General features: G+C 36.6%; 1 protein-coding gene across 7 annotated transcripts in view; it reads right to left on the bottom strand.

Moving 5' to 3' along the window:
- Positions 1-19,781, bottom strand: part of LOC121730977 (cAMP-specific 3',5'-cyclic phosphodiesterase) — a 474,096-nt gene that overhangs the window by 58,896 nt on the left and 395,419 nt on the right. For all 7 annotated transcript variants that reach the window (XM_042120243.1, XM_042120240.1, XM_042120239.1 and 4 more), the window contains 2 exons: positions 12,859-12,920; positions 4,601-4,713 (listed from right to left, as the gene is read on the bottom strand). In XM_042120243.1, coding sequence (XP_041976177.1) covers positions 4,601-4,713; positions 12,859-12,920 — 175 coding nt within the window. The remainder of the gene's footprint in view (positions 1-4,600; positions 4,714-12,858; positions 12,921-19,781) is intronic.

Genomic DNA, 19,781 nt, shown 5'->3' with positions numbered 1-19,781 from the left:
TGGTGAGACAGCAATACATTTTCAAATACTTACCTATTTTAGATTTCTCTCGCCCCAGGTGTATCCTCTTAAGAACTTTGTTTCTCGTGCATGGGCATTTTCAAAAAAAATGTGTAAATTAACAAAGTCGAGTTTCGAGTCGAGAAATTTATTTTGTTGAGATAAATAACTTTTAACAGAATATATTAATTTAAGTGAAAAAAGTATATGTTTAAATACAAATATAAATTGTCGTATTGTTGTTACTTTACTAAATAAAAAACTTACGAAGGTTTTAAAGTATTGAAAACCATCAAATATACTTGTCCCCTTCCCAACTAAGATGAGACAATGATTGATTTTTAAAAATATCCAGTATTGGAAGTGATTTCTATACATAATTTAAAATCTCAAAAGTCAAATGTATAAGTTGAAAGTATCAATTATATATTTTTATATGTTATTTCTTTTAAAAATTAATTTGAATTTAAAACGAAAATTTTAGTCTTGCGGAAGATTCTGCTTTGTGACCGCTCGTTTTTGCAAAAATTCTTCTAATACTAGAAATTATTCGGCACGATCTGGCAAAACAACGTATGTTCTTCATCGATATGTACGTCTTTTTGTTTTTACTGGCAAACTAACTAGTGAAAAGCGCGGAAATGTTGTTGAAGTGCAGGTGTTTCAATTTCTTTGTTCAGGTATGTGACCAAGTTTTACTGTTATTAATCACTTTTCTTTGATTATTGTTATTGTTTACACATTGCAAAACTTGTATAGTATTTGATACCAAAAATGTATTAGTGCTAAATAAGATGGTTAATTTAAAACAGCAAGCAGGCATTATGTGACCTCCGTTGGGTGACTTTTTCTACGGTCATTTTTGATATTATCAGGAAAATGCTTTAAATTCTGCTTTCTTTTTTGTTTTTTTTTTGTATAATAAACTATATTTCCTATTACATTATAGAAAAAAAGAAAAAATTGACATAAAAATTATAATGAAATTTTATACTGTTGGGACTGCCACGATTCTGCCCAGCGTCGGGTATGTTTGCAAATGAGCATACTGATGACTTTTATGCAATCATAAGAAAAAAGACATCACAATCCTTGCTGAGCAGACTGCGATCGAGTACCAATGGTATTCTAAAGATGCTGGCTGAAAAATACGACTCGCCGATACTAGAACACCATTTAAGGGTTCTAGTTAGAAAATAAATGTCACTCAAAACTTATAAAATACTACCCACTAACCTAGTTTTTGAGATATTTGTTACTAACAATTTGGGCCTTAGAAGCTCTCAATAAACAATTTATTATTATTATTATTATACCCTGTACACGTTTTTCTGAAATTGCCCGCATACTCTGCAATCCGCATACTCGTATGTATATACAGGAGACAAAGTACTTAAATTCCCATCTGAATCTTAATACATACAAATGACAAAGTGGTCGTAGAATCTGTATAGATTCTGATGGGAAATGCTCAGTCCCAAAAGTGGTTTCAGAGTTCAGACCGTACTTACTTTCAGACGGCTCTCAATATTGTAATTTGTAACACTGGCGTGTACAGGTCCACTTTCTAGGGGGCCCAGGCCCATGAGATGCAATGGACAGCGAAGTCTTAAAAGCCGATTGATCCTGGGGTGGGTTCAGCCCATTGTGGGGTGGGTCTTGCCTGGTATGACCCACCCCACCTGCCTGCCTGCATACAACATGTCGAAATCTCGAGACATAAGACAGTTTCCTTTGGTAAAGCACTAGGGAATAACGTTCGTAAGTAGACAATAATTGAGACTTTAGTACAACAGTAGATCTTATATAGCAGGGGTCACCAATTATTAGCTTCGCTCGGGGTCCATTTTAAGAAATGAAATTACTTTCGCGGTCCACACATTAAGAAAAATTAAACAAAGGTGATTACGGAATTTATTTACTTTATGATTAATGAAAAGTGTCACTTTTTGTAGCTAATTATCTCTCTGAAGTTTGGAGTGCAATATTGGTGCAAGCTATATTATTATTCATTAGTAAGTCGAGACCGAAAGTTATTTTAACGAATCTTCGAAAATGCTTGGTCCGCACACAATAGGTCGGCGGTCCGGATGCGGACCGCGGTCCGCTATTTGGTGACCCCTGTTATATAGTTACAACACAAGTGAAGAAACAACGAGAGTGCCGATTAAGAAGTTAAAATGAAAAAGTACAGTAGGTTTACATTTTCGCCAAGCGTTTATATGACAAGCGGTCCACACTCCTTCGGTTTTACAATCAGAATAAACTACGAGTAGAACCAGATCTACCCTCACGCGAGTTAAAATTTTGTACCCATCCAAAAAGTGCACAGCGCTACAATTTTTTTTCTTCAAAAGTTTGTATCGTCGTAAATCATCAATTAAATAAGATCCGTATCGAAGATAGGATATTAATAACATGTTTGCTACCGATAGTAATTTTTACATGCGAATTGATGTACATACTTAGATAAGATAGATGTATCAGGCCAGTCTGATTTACACGATTAGCTACTGAGAACTGTGCAGTGTTTATTTACAAAATTGTATAACATTACACCTTATAGTCTATTCTAGAATTACAATATTGATAGCTACCAAATTCTCACTTAAGGATAAAATACTTGAGAAATGACGAGCCTAGTTTGAGCTCAAAGAATGACTGCAGCGCTGGTTCCTGTCTGTGTCACAGAATAGACAATAGTACAAGCAGGTGCTTGTAGCGGTTCGCGTAAAGATAGACTACACAGTACACAGGTGTGTACTGTGTAGTCTATCTTTACGCGAACCGCTAAATAACGAACCCATTTTTTTTACTAAGTAATAACTAATAGCCCGTACCTTTTGAATATGTTTACCATAATAACGCTTATGAATAATTAAAAATTAACTCATTAAAAATACTCCTGATAATATACTAAAATTTGCATTTCTAAACTCGTAATTTCTAAATCCGTAATGCTTATTAATCTGTCATGATTCATGAAAGATAGAAAACGGAAGCCGATTTCACTCACCCCGCACTCGTAATCAATCAATATGTAATTATTATCAGCTCAAGTGATATGTGATAAGCGTTGCGGATACGATTTCAGTTAGGCCTTGACACAAAGTTGCTATACGTAATGTACCAGTTACCAATTATATAACATTGTAAGAATAATATAAGTATGTTATACGTGACTTGAGAATTCTAACCGGCTTAAACATGGTTTAAGCACAGATTGGTCAATGTTACTAACTCAGTACGTGGTTTAAGACGGATAGAATTAGAAATCAATGCATTCTACGATTCAACTAAAAAGAAAACCTATTCTAAATAAGAATAGGTTTTTAGTTGAATTGTAGAATGCATTGAATAAACTAAAGATTACGATACCTAAAAATACTACATGTATTTCTTAAATGATACTTATATTGAATTCTAATGTGTCAGTTAGGTAGGTACGCTTAATTCTTATTTTCTTCAGAACGATTTTAAAGTAGACGTTGGAATTTTTATTAAAATGAATATTCGGAATTTTAAACGCGTATTATAAATCGCAGGCAATGAAATGTGCAGCTCAAAACATCAAAGAATGCATAAAATATGACTTGCATTACCTATATCTACTAAATATATTAAAATACGTCGAGTGTTTGAAAGTCTTTAGCGTGTTATTAATTTAAACTTTACTATAAGGTTTTAGGGTTATGACTTATGAATATTATTACACTATTATGGTAATAACATTAAATAATAATAATTAGAAACAGCTGAAGTCTAAAGGCCATTGAAAATATTCCAGAAATCAAATTTCCATTTGGAATTTAGTTTCACTAAAAACCTAATAACAATTTAACAAATATAATGATTTATGTTCCATAAACGTTTTCAGTTATATCATCAAGTTTTATTTAACCCAGCTGTTATATTAATAAGCATATTTTATTTATCATTATAGCTCTAACAGCTAGTTAACCAACCCTAAAATAGTAATCCGTTAGAAAATCTTGCTGGCGGATTTGTGCCAGTAAAGCCACATTTTGCGAGCAGAGGAACAAGTCACTTGGTATTAACTTGCTTAAGACTATACATAGCTTATGTAGGAAGTACTATTTTGTAGTGACAGTAATTTACTGCCGCCTTTGTCGTTATTCTTTAGATGTAATAAAAATAAATGTATCTGATAGATGACGTAGGTATAATTTGGAATTCTTTTTGATCAAGCATCATAATTATTAATATTAATAAAACATTTAATGTTTGTTGCGCTGTGGCAACGCCTATGCACCAGTAGGATTAGAATGGCCACTATAGAAAGTATTCTTACGGTAAAGAAGACAAAGTGATGGATTAACAAACTGTCAGCGTTTCTATTCTTTCGTATTTCTACTGTAGCCATGCTAAGCCTGCAGGCCAGCTCAATATCTTTTAGGGCATTATCACACTATCGGTTTGCGGAAGGAACGGTAGCGCCGCGAATTCGTCGCGAATCTGCTGCGAATCCGCCGCGAGTTCCCTGCGGCCGAACCTGGCAAGGAGTGATAAGCACGGAGCTAATATTCAAGGTATGAGAATTGGCCTCGCGGTTCACGTAGTAAAACTTAAAAGCACTGACCTTCAGCGAAGCCATGTCGGAGACGGAGCGGTGCGTCTGTATGGTCTCGAGCTGGTCCAGGCACCAGTCCAGCTCCTCCACGGTCTCCAGCGCGAGCTTCATGTAGGCTTCGTCTGGAAGAGAATGGGAAAATTATATAATGTTTGTTGATTGTTTTTACTTCTTTTTGTAGTATTGACGTGGTGGCAGTGGTCTGCTATAACTACTTTATACAGATATGTCTATATTGTTTAATGTACTATCAGAGAAGTTGATTCAAAGGCAGATGGCGGACCTACATAATATTTTGGTCGCGTTTTGTCAAACCCAGCCCTAGTCAGTTGACATAATCCAACCAAATGTCGTAGGTCCGTCAACTACCATGAATCAATTTCTTAGATGGTACATAATATTATTACAGTTAATAAATCATTATAAAACGTTTGAAAGTTTAAGGTAGAAGGTTAATGTCATAACTTTTACATCGAAATAATGCTTTATATACGGTTGTATGTACTATGTAATATTATGATTTTTTTATGAAATAAGGGGGCAAACGGGTCGCCTGATAGAAAGCAACTACCGTCGCCCATGGACACTCGCAACATCAGAAGAGCTGCAGGTGCGTTGCCGGCCTTTTAAGAGGGAATACGCTCTTTTCTTGAAGGTTTGTAGGTCGTATAGGTCCGGAAATACTGCCGGTGACAGTTTGTTCCACAGTTTTACAGTGCGCGGCAGAAAGTTACGCGAGAAACGCACGGTGGAAGACTGCCACTTATAAAGGCGATGACTGATGAGGATGGTATATTTTTTGCGTGGGACGATGGCGAAAAGTTGCAGGAATGATTCCGAACAATTCCACAGAGCACTCTCCGTGATACAACCGATAGAGGATGCAGAGTGAAGCTAAATCTCGGCGTAATTCCAAGGGGTCCAAGCTGTTTGAAACACTATGACTAATGGCAGTAAACAATTCGAGCGGCCCTTCGTTGGATACGATATTATGTGACAAAGAAAGATCTTCCAAAAGCGGGGTGCAATAAATCGCGATTCCGTTTAAGCTTTTAGGCACATTCAAATCATTATGACCTTGACAAGAAAATATTGAACATATTGTTAAGTGCATCAGCGTCATCATCGGCCACACGCAATTCGGCAGGAGTCAAAGTATTAATGTCAAAGTGTTAAGTGTGATTTGTGAAATAAATAGCCGATAACAGTTACCGCACGCTCGGAAGCCGTGATACTGTACGTCACGTGTAGCGTGCGTTACTTGACCTTAAGTAAACAGATATGCGCCTGCCGCCTGCCATTATATGACTGTGATGATTGCTAATCTCTATTTTGTCTAATCCCTGAAATGATATCTCCTCAATACTTTTATTGGTAGCCTTTTTTTATGAAATAAGGCGGCAAACGAGCAAACGGGTCACCCCATGGACACTCGCAGCATCAGAAGACCTGCAGGTGCGATGCCGGCCTTTTAAGAGGGAATACGGTAATAGGGGAGGGTAGGGAATGGAATAGGGTAGGGGATTGGGCCTCCGATAAACTCACTCACTCGGCGAAGCACAGCGCAAGCGCTGTTTCACGCCGGTTTTCTGTGAGAACGTGGTATTTATCTGGTCGAGCCGGCCCATTCATGCCGAAGCATGGCTCTCCCACGTTTAACATGGCTCTCCCACGTTTCAGCCTACTCTGCCCGTGTCACTGTAAGTCTGTAACATAGTGAAAAGTCTTTGGATCTAATCCCAAACATCAGAAAAGAACTGACTGCAGTATTGTCAAGACTGAAATCTTTTGGTGGAATGCGAGTCTTTCTTGTCTTTTATTTAGTTGCGGGTAGATTTTTTTACGAGCATGACTGAAAGGATCTGCATAGTCTTCAATTCCGACTCGCGGAAAAGGTTTTTAAGAGGTTTTATTAAAAAAAAACAGTTTCCACAGTATAATGTACGTAACTACCTAATCAACGTTAAACATAAAGTAAATATTATTATGCCGATTAAAATGATCAACATCACTCATGTTAGTTAATCTTGCTGGGCTTCCCAAATCGAAGATCCTCAAATTTATTGATTGCAATCTAAAGTGATTTAATCTTGGACGGATTTTACACATGGTTTTTTCTAATTAAAATGTCCTACTTCAATATTGCACGCAGGCTTTTCCCAAACAAATTTATATGCTTAATAATTTAATGCCTCATAAAAAACTATATTTAAATGCAAAAATGCCCTACGAACACTTAAAAAGTTTTTTATTTATTTGTTTTAATTGTGACATAGTTATCAACAAAGAATGATAATTTTGAATCTGATATCAGACGGGTTATTTTTCGGTTTCTGATCATAAGATATTTTATAATACATTCAAAGAATAATTAACCTTTCATTCAAATACCCGATCACGAAATTTTTCTTCAAATAACCGCAGGTAAAATATTCAGTAAATGCCGAAACCGTATGTGAGGTTCTTAAAAAATGAAAGGCAAATTCAACAACTTCGGATATCGATAAAACTCAAACAGCAATCATAAGTGATTGCTGTTTGAGTTTTTACTGTTGTCACAACACTATATCGACAATCGACATGATGCATTAGTGTTGTGACTGTCGACATCGACAATCGATAACGATGAATCACGCTCACGTGGGGATAACTCGGCTGTCGACATGAATTACGTAACACCTGCAACGTGCAATTTCACAGGCGGTGAAAGATAACACTTTTCTTTATCTTTATCTCGCCACTGTAAATTTCCTTCATTATTAAAGTCTAGTTACACGTGTAATTCTCTGAGGGTTAAGTTTTTTGTCACTTGTGAGTTGTGACCGACAGCACTCAGCACACGTGTTAATAAAGTTTTAGCTATTGTAATTATGACTAGGAATGCTGTCACTGTATTGATGAATAAAGATATGCCCCGCCTACATGGGTAGGTAGTAAGGAGAGTAGTGGTGGTCGCTCGACTTCGGTCTGACCATCACTTCTTCTATCAGCTACGAGCCCGAGTGGTGGTGTTGAGTGATATAACAATATTCTGTGTTTTACTCTCTCTACATTACAAATTGTACAGTCACGAGACCATTTTATCCCTAAATTACAGTCTTCATGGTGAGGAGTGACAAAAATTGGTAGGTAAGGTATTAATTTTACTTCTTAATAAAAGATGGCGCTACTAAATAGTTAATTGAACTCCCACATGATTTTATTTACTTCTAGTTGGTACTACTAATATTGCTATGTGCTTCTAGTAGAACTACATTATAGGTATACACCAGATGTTTCCCAAAACTTTCCAAATTAATTTTATCGCACGGGAACCGTAAATTTTTCCAAGATAAAACTATCCAATATCCGTTTCCAGTATTCAAATTTCAAAGTATATATTTCCATACCAAATTTCATATAAGTAAATCGGTTTCGTAATTTCAGCATGAAAAGAATTGACAGACAAATGGACAGGAAAATTAATTAATAAAATAAGCACATATTAAATAAAAATAAATGAACATTAAGACAATTCGATTTGTAGATTTAGGTTCGTTTTTTGTTAATTACGGGTTACGTACGATTGGTTCGGAGTCGATAAATTAATTCGAGTCTCAAACAGCTCGAGACTGTGTTAGCTTTGATCGGGCTCCGTTTGTACAGTGTAATTACAGGTACGACGTGAGTTTGAATTGTACATTTTTAATTACCTAATTATCGAGACTTAATGACGATTCAGTTTAAATATTGTTCACTTTTGCATTAAATGTAGATTGTTTGTATGTTTTTATAGGTCTTGGTTGTATGCTTTTTTGCCTACTTAATGGATCTATATAACGTTATTTTTAATAGAATAAAGCTTTTTTGCTTAATACCTATAGCCTATAGCCGAAAAGTATATATTATAACTTAACCGAGCAATAAATTATTATATTAAAAAGATTTAAGTTATAACATAATATACATAACGTCGTAACGAAGTATTAAAATGTACACGCAAAAAAAACATCACAGAAAATATGAATAATTACCGTTACAAACTCCCAAAATTAAATGACCACTCGAAACCGAGATCCACAAAAAGCACATAAGTAAAAAACCACAAAAAATCAGTCACATGATTGAAAACACTTCAAACGCGTCTCGTGCCAGAGCACCAAAGGAACCCGTCAGACTGTCAGACTGTCAAACATGAAACAACCGAAGGCAATGAAATGTGACAATCATGTTGTCACGACTTAGGAAACATTTCCAGAGGACCTTAATATACAGTATGGCGCTAAATTTGCCTACGCTAAAAACAAACACACACAACTTTATATGATTGTGGAAATCATCATCACTGAGATATGAAAACGACAAATATTTTTGTCTTTAAAAATAAGGAGTACTAAAAGTGCTCCAAGGCTTTAAATGAACGTGGACGGGGCGCTGCTGGTAAAGGAGAACTATCAAACGCATGTCAAAAATGACGTTTTTGTATGACAGAAGCGTTGGTTTCTTTTCTCGCCACGTTCATTTAAAGCCATTGTCGATCTGTACAAGGAAAAATGTGCATTTTTTCTTATTATGGCGCTCGGCTTTTAAACCAGCCATGACCAGTATCAAGTAAAATATGGCTGGAAAACCTAAAATTTTCTTCTTCCAATAATTTTAATCATCGTTTCACTATATCGTCATTCGTCAGGTCTAAAGTCTAGTCAAAATCTAAGTAAAAGTCAAAACAATCAAGGAGTAAAGATGCTTTACTGAAACTTTTGACGGAGTTTTGGAGGGAACACAAAAAAATACGTTTCGGTAAATTGCAGCATTTGCCTACACTTGTGCACGATAACGAATATCTAATGGTTAACATTCTACCAATATCACACATTAAAAACCCAGTTAACACAGTTATTTTAGAAAAATAATACTAAAACACAACATCACTCTTTCACATTCCCGGCTAAACTCAAGTGTGCATTATTGGAGACAATGATGAACCACAAGGTTACAGGTGGTTACATTAGGGATCATATTGAGTGTTAAGGGTCCCACACATTAACAGTCCGCCTGCAGGCTCTGGTCGGCAGGCTTCCTGACAGTCATTGACCGTCTATACAAAATCTACAAAATCGTCAGAGGATCTGTGAGTCTGTGGTCTTTTCCGATTAACTGTCAGGCGACGGCTTGCCGGCGACCTGTTAATGTGTGGGGCCTCCCAAGCGGTCGAATTCGACCGCGATAACAATAGAATAACAATAGATTAGGTTTTAACTTTCAATAAATTTTAAAATAATAATAATTATGCTCAAAACATAGGTACTAATTAAGTACGAATATCAAAAACAAGGCATTGACCTTATTCATGTTTGTTGACAAAGTTTATTAATAATAATTAAAGTAAACAAAGACATCTGTGTAACAATAATAAACTTAGACATTGCAACGCCATCTAGTATGCAAGTGTAGGAATTAAACAGTTATAAGGAGAAAGAAGATCGAATGGACGAAGTTTAGAATTAGGACCTAAAGACGTATGCAGTACTACGTAATTACCTTATTAGTTGTAGTAATGTGAGTTTTGTGCCTGCCTATCATATACTTTTTTAAGCATAACTGTTTTTAAACTTTGTGCCCGAAGAAAAATAAGATAGTTATCCGTAAAAATATTAGTACGAGAACAGTAGTACCAGTATTATAGTACTCTGTGGTACTATAACGAAAGTTGCTGTTTAAAATCAAATCAAAAATAATTATGGATATACTTCTGTCCTTTGGAAAGGCCATAAGTATAACGTAACAATAATACTAGTAGGTACTGTGTGTAAGACAATGTTGCCGTGTTGCGGGCAAAATCGAATATCAAACAATTTTTATTAAGCTCTTACACAATTTTTCAACTAAAATGTTTATGTTGGAAGTAGGAATTTCCTTAACCATTGCGTGCGGTTCGATACCGAGTTTACAAGTTTTATTTAAATTGCGCACCACAAAAGTAATGCGCAGTTTGAGAAAAAAATATTTGAACTAAATTTGAAATCAGCGGATTTTTATCAAACGAAAGGGATTACGATATAGATAACCACAATCAGTTTCCAGTAACTTCTTTTTATTTTAAGCCGACCTTCCTCAGATTTTTTTCTGAATAACATGAACAAATAATTAAAAAAAAAATGTACTATCAGAGAAGTTAATTCATAGGCAGATATAATCGGTCGCGTTGTGTCAAACCCAGCCGACAGGTCACAGCTATCATTAAATTGACATAATCCGACCAACTGACGTAGGTCTGTTAACCACCTATGAATGGATTTCTCCGATAGTACCCTGTGTCACTCACACGACATGACGTTAATTTAGTGTGCTAAAGTAATGAAAAATATAACATACACAAGAAAAACATAACTCTCCCCTAAACGCAGTCGGGTATAATCAAAGGTCTAAAATGTTTGCTTTCGTTCTTCGAAATTTAACTATACTATGTAAATAAATAGAAAATCCAATGTTATTTAAAAAAGTTTTATTTGGTTATTCTATGACCTTTATTCGATTTGTTTGTATTCCCTGATAACGTTATAATAGGTTATTTTATTTCTAGTTTTTATTTTTCGTAGATTTCAGCTCAATTATTGCAAAGTGAAATGTATACTTTATTGTGTATTTCAGTCACGTGAAAACTCAGTCGCAGGTGTTCCCACCCTAATGTATGCTAACTCAATCCTTGCGTTGTAAAACAGAGAACTTTTTCATCGAGAAATCGATAGAAGCAATAAGGATCATATTGCTCTGAAGCTTTGTCGACAATAATAATAATAATACTCCCCACACCGGTTTCGGTGACGGTGGCCGGTTTCATTGAAACCAGACCAGGTACGCAGGAGTAATTTTATAGTGCCCAAGTGTGTGCGCAGTACACAAGAGCACTCTATATTCTTTTACTCTCATAACCCAGTGGGACGGAAGACCGACACGACTGGCGAGAGATCAGGCGCAGGACCGACTTTTTACATGCCCATCCGACGCATGGATCATCTTACTTGTCAGACAATCAGGTGATCAGCCTGCATTGTCCTAACCAAACTTGGAAATAACATGTTTCCAACGCGTGATTCGAACCCACGACTTCCGGAGTCGAGAGCGACGCTCTAACCACTAGACCACAATAACAAGCTAAGTATATGTTGTATCTGAAAGTATGAACTGTGCTCAAGCGAAAAGCGATAATTGAGCGAAGACAGCAAATCCCTAAAGGGACTATATGTTATACGACACAAGTTAATGCAATTTATGACCATCACATAATAAACGATCCCCCTAGAAAAAGTACAAAATTACTTACATTTTCTATTGAATACTTTTTGGTTTTTTTTAAGCCCGACGGAAATAAAGATCTTAACCTCTTATTAATATTATAATTCCCGCAGTATATAAGTTTACTATTCAAGGTCCGCTATATTTATCTGTGTTATTTTATCCACAGTGCTAGACAAGAACAATAAATTTTATAGCTATTCGCCGTACAAATATTTTAATATTAAGTAAAAGGTGAAGTTTCACAAGATGGCGTAGGCCGTAGCACTCTCGTAGCAATGGCGTAGCGCACTCGTGTCATCGCCCGCGCGCGATAGTCATTCAACGCCGTGCTAGGCATTCACTATACCGTGAATGCCTAGCACGGCGAGCGTTTATTGTATGTCACGCTATGAAGTTTCCGAATCCGAGTCGAATTGCGCATTGTGAATCAAGGCCCAGCCCTACTAGACAGGGCTGGGCCTTGATTCACAATATACACATTCACAATACGCGATTTGACATAAGTCATCACTTCGCTAGCGAATACTAATGTCAAATCCTATACATTTTGTTGGCGTTTACGATAATCGCTTGACACTTGTCTCTAGGCCCTAGTCCGCATGTAAGTTGCCCTCATCCTATCATTTTATAGATGTTATTCATATTGTCATGCGGCCCATGCGGGCAACATGCGCGCGGCCAAGAACATGTTGCAAGCCACATGCGGACCGAATCGAAAAATGCCCTTATTGATCAAGTCAAAATTTTTGTACCCACGTTTGAACCCATGTCGTCCGGAGCCCCATTTACATATTACGAGTATATAGCTAAATATACAGACGGCCTATGTTACAATGTTAACTTTGGTTACTTTCAAAAGTTTGTAATCTCTACATAAGAAGTAAACTTCTTCCTAAATTCTTTTTTAAAACATCGTAATCCTACCCTTATCGATAATTCAGGGGTTTGCAAAAGTTTTTAGTTTTGTTTATTTTTAATTTCATTCTTACCTCCAGGATTGTAGTTTTTTGGTTGCGGCGTAACGGCGGCAGCACCAGACGATCTTCTGGATCTGAAAAACAACGATGATCTTTTTAGTATTGATTAGATATTGTCACAGGTATTTTGACAACCTTAGACACATACTTATTTCCTTGTTTTTTTGTTAGGCAGAAACAAGTTACAAGTTATCTGTCATCTCTGCTGAAAGTGTTTTCGACTCTTGCTGTGAGTATTATTGACTTGGAGAAGCAAATACAAAAACAAGTAAACAAAAAGATCGAACTGCGAGAAGTTGAGAATAAATTTTCTTTTGCAGTTGACATAAAATCAGTGGTGAGAAAGGATCCGCACCGGAAATTACAGCTCAGCCAACGGAACCGAAGAGCTAATTCAGAGAATAGCTTCATACTAGTTCCGCAGACTCAGCTTATTCCGGGTTCACGTTAGAAAACCATTATTGATACTACTTTTTCAAATACTGATAAAAATTAAGAAAGCTTTAATAATCAACAATATTTTTTGTTTATCTTTTTCACATAAATTAGAGTTGTTCAAATGCGCACATTTTAAGAGACCGCAAAAAATAACAACGCATAGCGGATAAACATCTCAACGAACAACACATAAAAGGTTTATAATTTCTTACACACTGATCGTAAATAGCTTACCAAAACAATTAAGCCCCGTGTTAGAGTCACGAAATATTTTAAAACATTGAAACGTATGGAAACGTCCTACAAACCGCTATAAAATGTACGTGCGGATTGTAATAATGGCGTAAAATTACGTCTGGCGGAGCCGTGAGACCGGAATAATGAAATTTCTTATCACTCCCCTCGGTAATGTAACAAAAGTGCGGCGGAAGACGCGTAATAATCTTGATTATGCGTATTGCTTCTTTAACGCAGCGGAGAGATTCCGATATGAACGTAAACGCCTTTTTTACCTCTGGAATTTATCAAAATAATCTTTGCAATTTTTTTATATTAGGGTCTCCTCCTCTTCACAATGGTCTATACTCTATGTTGATCGCTGGCCCACTACAAGCCATCGTCATTGTTCACAGTGATGTATGATGGTGGACGATGGCCATGTCAGTATCGCATGTCTACACAATGGCGATGGCTTTTAGTGGGCCAGCATGGACCATTAAGAAGTGGCACCTTTAGTAGAAAGCCAAATTTAGTGACCTTTTTACTTTTAAAAATGCAAAGGAACGTCTAGGTTAGTGTGATAGAGTCCGGACACACGGTCTTAGTATGTACCATATAAAATCTTTACACCTACAGTAACTAAATACGCGTTTGAAATGTCACGTTAAATCTGGACGCACCTTTACATTTGTAACACTAAAAAAGGATGTCGAAATTGGCATACTTTCAAAAAATGCAACGAACATTTATATTCTGTTCCGAAACAATTCGGAACTTTCGACGTTTTTTCGGAATTTCGGAATCGGTTTGAATTCCGCATCGACAGCCACACGAGGGATCTTTTATTTGGTTCTGCCAGTGAACGCTTTGAATTTTGATGTAAGGATGGCACTACATATTGGAATGCGTGGACACTGGACATCTAAAACTAAAACCAAAAGCCATTAAAGGACGTTTTGAGAAGAATTAATCAACTCTTAAAAGCGTAGACCGTAATATACCTAGCTTTACAGGTAACTACTTTTAAGGGAGGGCCATGCCCCCTCATTGTTTATCTCCAAACCAACTAGCAGCAGACTAGTTATAGCTACGATTAAACTACCACGGTCTTAACCAGACCAGTAGCTTAGACCCTTTCGGGAAAAAGGTAACTACGATGGCGTTGGTTAAGTACAAAATGACGATCATAGGTCTTATAATATATTTTAATTAAAATAAAATACGATCATTTTTATAAATAAACTAGTCTCAAATCCTAGGAAATCTGCGTCGTTTACTGACGCGAGGACAGAATTATTGGAGGACAATAAACGCCATGGGATGTGATTTAGTGACAATGAAGACATTGAGATGAGTGATTAATGTTCATTTGCTCCGCTCAGTCGCTTCACGCTTGTAAACAACGGAATTGGCATACATCACACTACGTTTCAATTCGTATAAGTGTAAACAGAATAATTGTAAACGAATAAACTTGATCAAATCAATGTGTTATTGTACATTGTTGCTCAGAGAGTAGTCAGTTAAATGAGGGTTTCCTATATTAAATTTGCCGCTGGGACGCAGACCTAACTCACACGAAGCGCGGACTTATGGACTCCTATTTTCTAAAACTGACTGACTATCTTCCGACTTTTTTCTATCCACCACCTGTCACTAGACGGAGTACTCTGTATCAATAGAGTCTGAACCTAAAAAGCCCTAATAGGTAGCAATGTAGGCTAAGGGTACCTGTTTCACAATTTCCTGATAAAGTGCCGGATAGGCTCTCCACAACTTTTTTGACAAATTCTCCATACTTTATCTGTCAAGTTAAGTGGTGGATGGCCTATCCAGCACTTCTCAGGAAGTGGTGAAACTGGCCTTTAGTAAGTTATGTTACTGTGGCGGCACAATTAGCGCCACATGCTTAGTAGCTTTGTTTCTATTTACATACAAAATATGATTTGAAATTGAGGATAATAATCGAACGAGTTTCGATAGATGATGGCTGTAGAAATTTAGCCATTAAATATAAATCAATGCATAGTTAAACAATTTTTTTTACCGCAATTATACTATTAATGTTAACAATATATCATATTAATAGTAAACGTCTTACTTTGTTGAGGAAAACTGAACGAGACGATAACAGCAACATACATCACAGACAGACAGACAGTCAGGGCTGCCATATGTACGATTTAAATCGTACTCGTACGATTATTTGTAAAATTTACTATTGTACGATTGTAACTTGTAAGATTACGATCGTACACAAAACATACGACTTTTTAGGTGCTTATGAATTATATGTGTAAATCTTGAAATTATATACAGTGTAATGTGACCTTACAAAATTTTTACCATAAATAAACATGTTCACTCCAATTACCCCAGGGCGACAAGTATATTTGATTTTAACCTTTAATATTTTCGAATTAAATTTGGGATTGCTTGCATTACTTCGGTACTTACACTCTTTCTAATGTTTGATAGAAAGTATAAACCAAAGGTATATAAACTTGTTATTGCCAGTCGCAACTCGCATCTCGCTGCTGAATGCTAAGTTTACTTCGTGTTTTACTTTTTAGTTTGAAATCAAATAAACCCGTTTTAAAAAAATTATGAATATTTTTAATTAAAGTTTTTTTTTATGTACGATCTTTTTATATTGAGCCTACTACAGAATACGATTTTTCAGAGCTACCGATAAGATCGCGCAGTTTTTACATCTGGCAGCCCTATTCACAGTAATAAACTCAATGATTAAAATACCATTATTGATTTGTTGAGGAAAATGACAACTGTGTATTTGATTATTGATTTATTTATACAAAAAACCGGTTTTACAAGTTACTTTTTACACAAATGTAATTGACATCTTTTTTTACTGCAGTTCGCTGACTTGGAATATTAATGTCTATAATTTAAATTTTAACGATTTTGTTCCAAACATTTACACATATTTAGTTACTTTTGCGTTGTTTATTTTGTAATATTATACCATGTTGCCCAAAATGTATTACGTTTATACTACGTTTCAATTCACCTCATGAAAAGTAAACAAAAATATTAAACTCGATCAAATAAAATATGTGCCATCGTACAATGTAATATTTCTTTATCGCACGGTTATGTGATATTTAAAGTGGTAGTATTATATAAATTGAAACCGAGTATATATAGTCCCAAGGGCACTAAATGTGTTGTAGCCTGTGTACCCGATAAAGCCAAAGAATTAGACTATATTTCAGTGGCCATAATTGCACTAGTGGTCGCCTGTTAACCTAAATCCGCCACCGTAATCAATGCGTTGCAAATCCTGACTGACATATTAACTCTACATTTTCTCTACAAAATGGAAAGTACATTTCATGAAGGTAATAGGGGGTTTTTGTGAACTAGTGATCAAACCCCTTTAAAAATAATGAATAAAATATTATATTTTTGTATTGATTAACAGCCGACAACATATACAGGGTGTAACAAAAATAAGTGATAATACTTTAGGGTGTGTATGTGTTCCTTGTAGAGATTTCACTGTGAAAGTAGCAGCGCTGAAAGACCAACATTTTTTTTTACTTTTGTATGGGGAAACTCGTGACGCTCGGGCCCTTGCCCATACAAAAGTGAAAAAAAATTCGTCTTTCAGCGCTGCTACTTTCACAGTGAACTCTCTACAAGGAACACGTACACACCCTAAAGTATTATCACTTGTTTTTGTTACAACCTGTATATTGAAGCAATCGAAGCATCCTGCACTGAAGACTCTCATATTTTTTCGACTTGTAAACATTTTTCACTTGCTTGCGCGAATTAAAATATGAATTGTGTAACTTTTAAGTTTTGTCAGTTAATGTTCTGGCAGCACAAAAGAACAATACAAGTTCAAGTCATTATGACGATGGTACAGATATTATTATTGATGCGAGCGAAGTGACAAGGAAATTTTTCATCGCATGAGAGCGAGGCCACATTGTGAGGCATTGCGTTTTGGGGCGTTGCGGCTGCCTTCAAATACATAATATTTTAAGATGTAGGTTGTAACAAAATTAATATGATAATACGTATAGAGCTGAGTGTAGGAATAGCAGCGCTAGCGCTGAAAGAGTAACTTTTTTAACTTTTAAATGGGCAAATTAATGACGCCCTCGCCGGCGCGCTTGCGCATCGCAAAAAAAATCTCTTTCAGCGCTGCTGATTTTAAAGAAAACTCTAATTAAGATACACATTCACACCCCAAAGTATTATTAGATACTTTTTTTTTGCTGCCCACACACACCCTTTACATCATTATATTGATAAATTCCGTCGTCGAAGGTGAAATGGCAGTAAATCAAGGGTTCCCAAAGTGTGCGCCGCGGCGCCCTGGTGCGCCCTGGAAAGGCGAAAGGGGCGCCGTGGCCCGTGAGTCGATCCTCCATCATTATTCGAAGAGGCCGAAACCAGTTTTTTTTTTTATGAGATAAGGGGGCAAACGAGCAAACGGGTTACCTGATGGAAAGAAGCAACTTCCGTCGCCCATGGACACTCGTAGCATCAGAAGAGCTGCAGGTGCGTTGCCGGCCTTTTAAGAGGGAATAGGGTAGGGATGGGAAGGGAAGGGAAGGGAATAGGGGAGGACAGGGAATAGGGTCAGGGATAGGGCCTCTGGTAAACTCACTCACTCGGCGAAACACAGCGCAAGCGCTGTTTCACGTCGGTTTTCTGTGAGAACGTGGTATTTCTCCGGTCGAGCCGGCCCATTTGTGCCGAAGCATGGCTCTCCCACGTATATATTAAATTATCTATAGCAGGTAGATGATTAAATATTTGTTTATTATCTTTTACCTGCTTAACCTCACTATAATATCATTAAAGGTGTTTATTCATGTATTTTTTTCAGATAGCTAGGTATAGTAGGGTGCCGTGACAAAATATTGCGACCTGTAAGTGCGCCGCAGGCTGAAAAAGATTGGGAACCCCTGCAGTAAATACTTAAAAACGAGTTGCGCTGTCACCGTCTCATATAATGCGTTTTCGCAACGGATCTGTGGCATACAATGCGTTAATCGTTCCGTCGACGTTACGTACGCAACGGAGTGTGGCCTCACTCTAAATGACATGTAATATTTCCCTCGTACAGAAAAATTTCGTGTCGTTCCTTAGAAAAATAATGAAAACGTACAGTCGTGCGTGAAATACACGATCTCCGGAATATCTGAGGGGATAATCTCCGACACAAAGCGAACATCAGAGGGTTTCGAGGAGCGAATAATTACAACGTAGAACGTGACAAGTTCTCAATTATGGCCGGATTTATTAAGGGAGTCATTAAAATAAGGTCATTACGTACATAATTGTACTTTCAAAGTCTCTTGTAAAGCTATGCTAAACTGCTTTTGGATACTGCAAATCGTATAAAGGTACAAATAGTATATAATACTGTAAAGAAAAACTTTTGTTCGACGTTTGACAACGTTTCTGTAGATACAGGGCCCCCGTAAGGGCTACTGGCGCCTGTGTGCAAAAAAAAAGGATTTTGGCGCCCCTTTAGGAAATTTTTTGGGTCCTTGGTTTTGGCGCCCCTAAAGATGGCGATTTGGCGACCCTAGAGGATGGCGCCAGTGTGCATTGCACACATTGCACATATGGTAGCGGAGGCCCTGTGTTGATATTTCGGTTGGATTTACTGTATGAGCTAGTAGTCCTCTCAGCTCCGACCTTTACCTATTGGTAGCTGATAACATGAAACTTCAGCAATCGACGTGTCACAGCGAAACTTCTGGATTCTATGGAATTCTGTGTTTTCTAGCATTCTAGTTTACGACATTCTTCATGTCGTAAACTACGGAGGGAAATTCGTAGAAGTTCATAGAAATCAGAGATACGACATTCTTCATGTCGTAAACTACAGAGGGAAATGGGCATTGTCCAAAAAAAATCACATGTACTTTTTATATTTTTTTTCGTTAAAATAGGGCATTTTAAGAATATAAATTAAATAATTTTGAAATTCATTGGCTAGTTTTTTCTCAATAAATTTTAAAGTTTCGCTATGACGTCATCATCGGCGGCCAATAATTGACCTCTGCAGTATGTTTTTTCCTTTCAATCTTATTTATAATGGCTGGTTCGTCAAATGCAAGTTCTCATTATGTGAAAACTGATACGAGAAGCTTACCAAAAGTTATAAACGTGATTAATGTTGGTCGAATTTATTGCTAATTTAACGCCATTGAAGGTCAAACAAAGGTTAAACATATTTGTTCAAAAATATAAGTAACTAATGGGTATTTTTTTCGTTTATATACAGA

The sequence above is a fragment of the Aricia agestis genome, chromosome 10 (assembly GCF_905147365.1).
Source record: "Aricia agestis chromosome 10, ilAriAges1.1, whole genome shotgun sequence".
Lineage (NCBI taxonomy): Eukaryota > Metazoa > Arthropoda > Insecta > Lepidoptera > Lycaenidae > Aricia > Aricia agestis.
The sequence above is the reverse complement of the archived record's forward strand: the minus strand, read 5'-3'. Positions and strand labels throughout refer to the sequence as shown.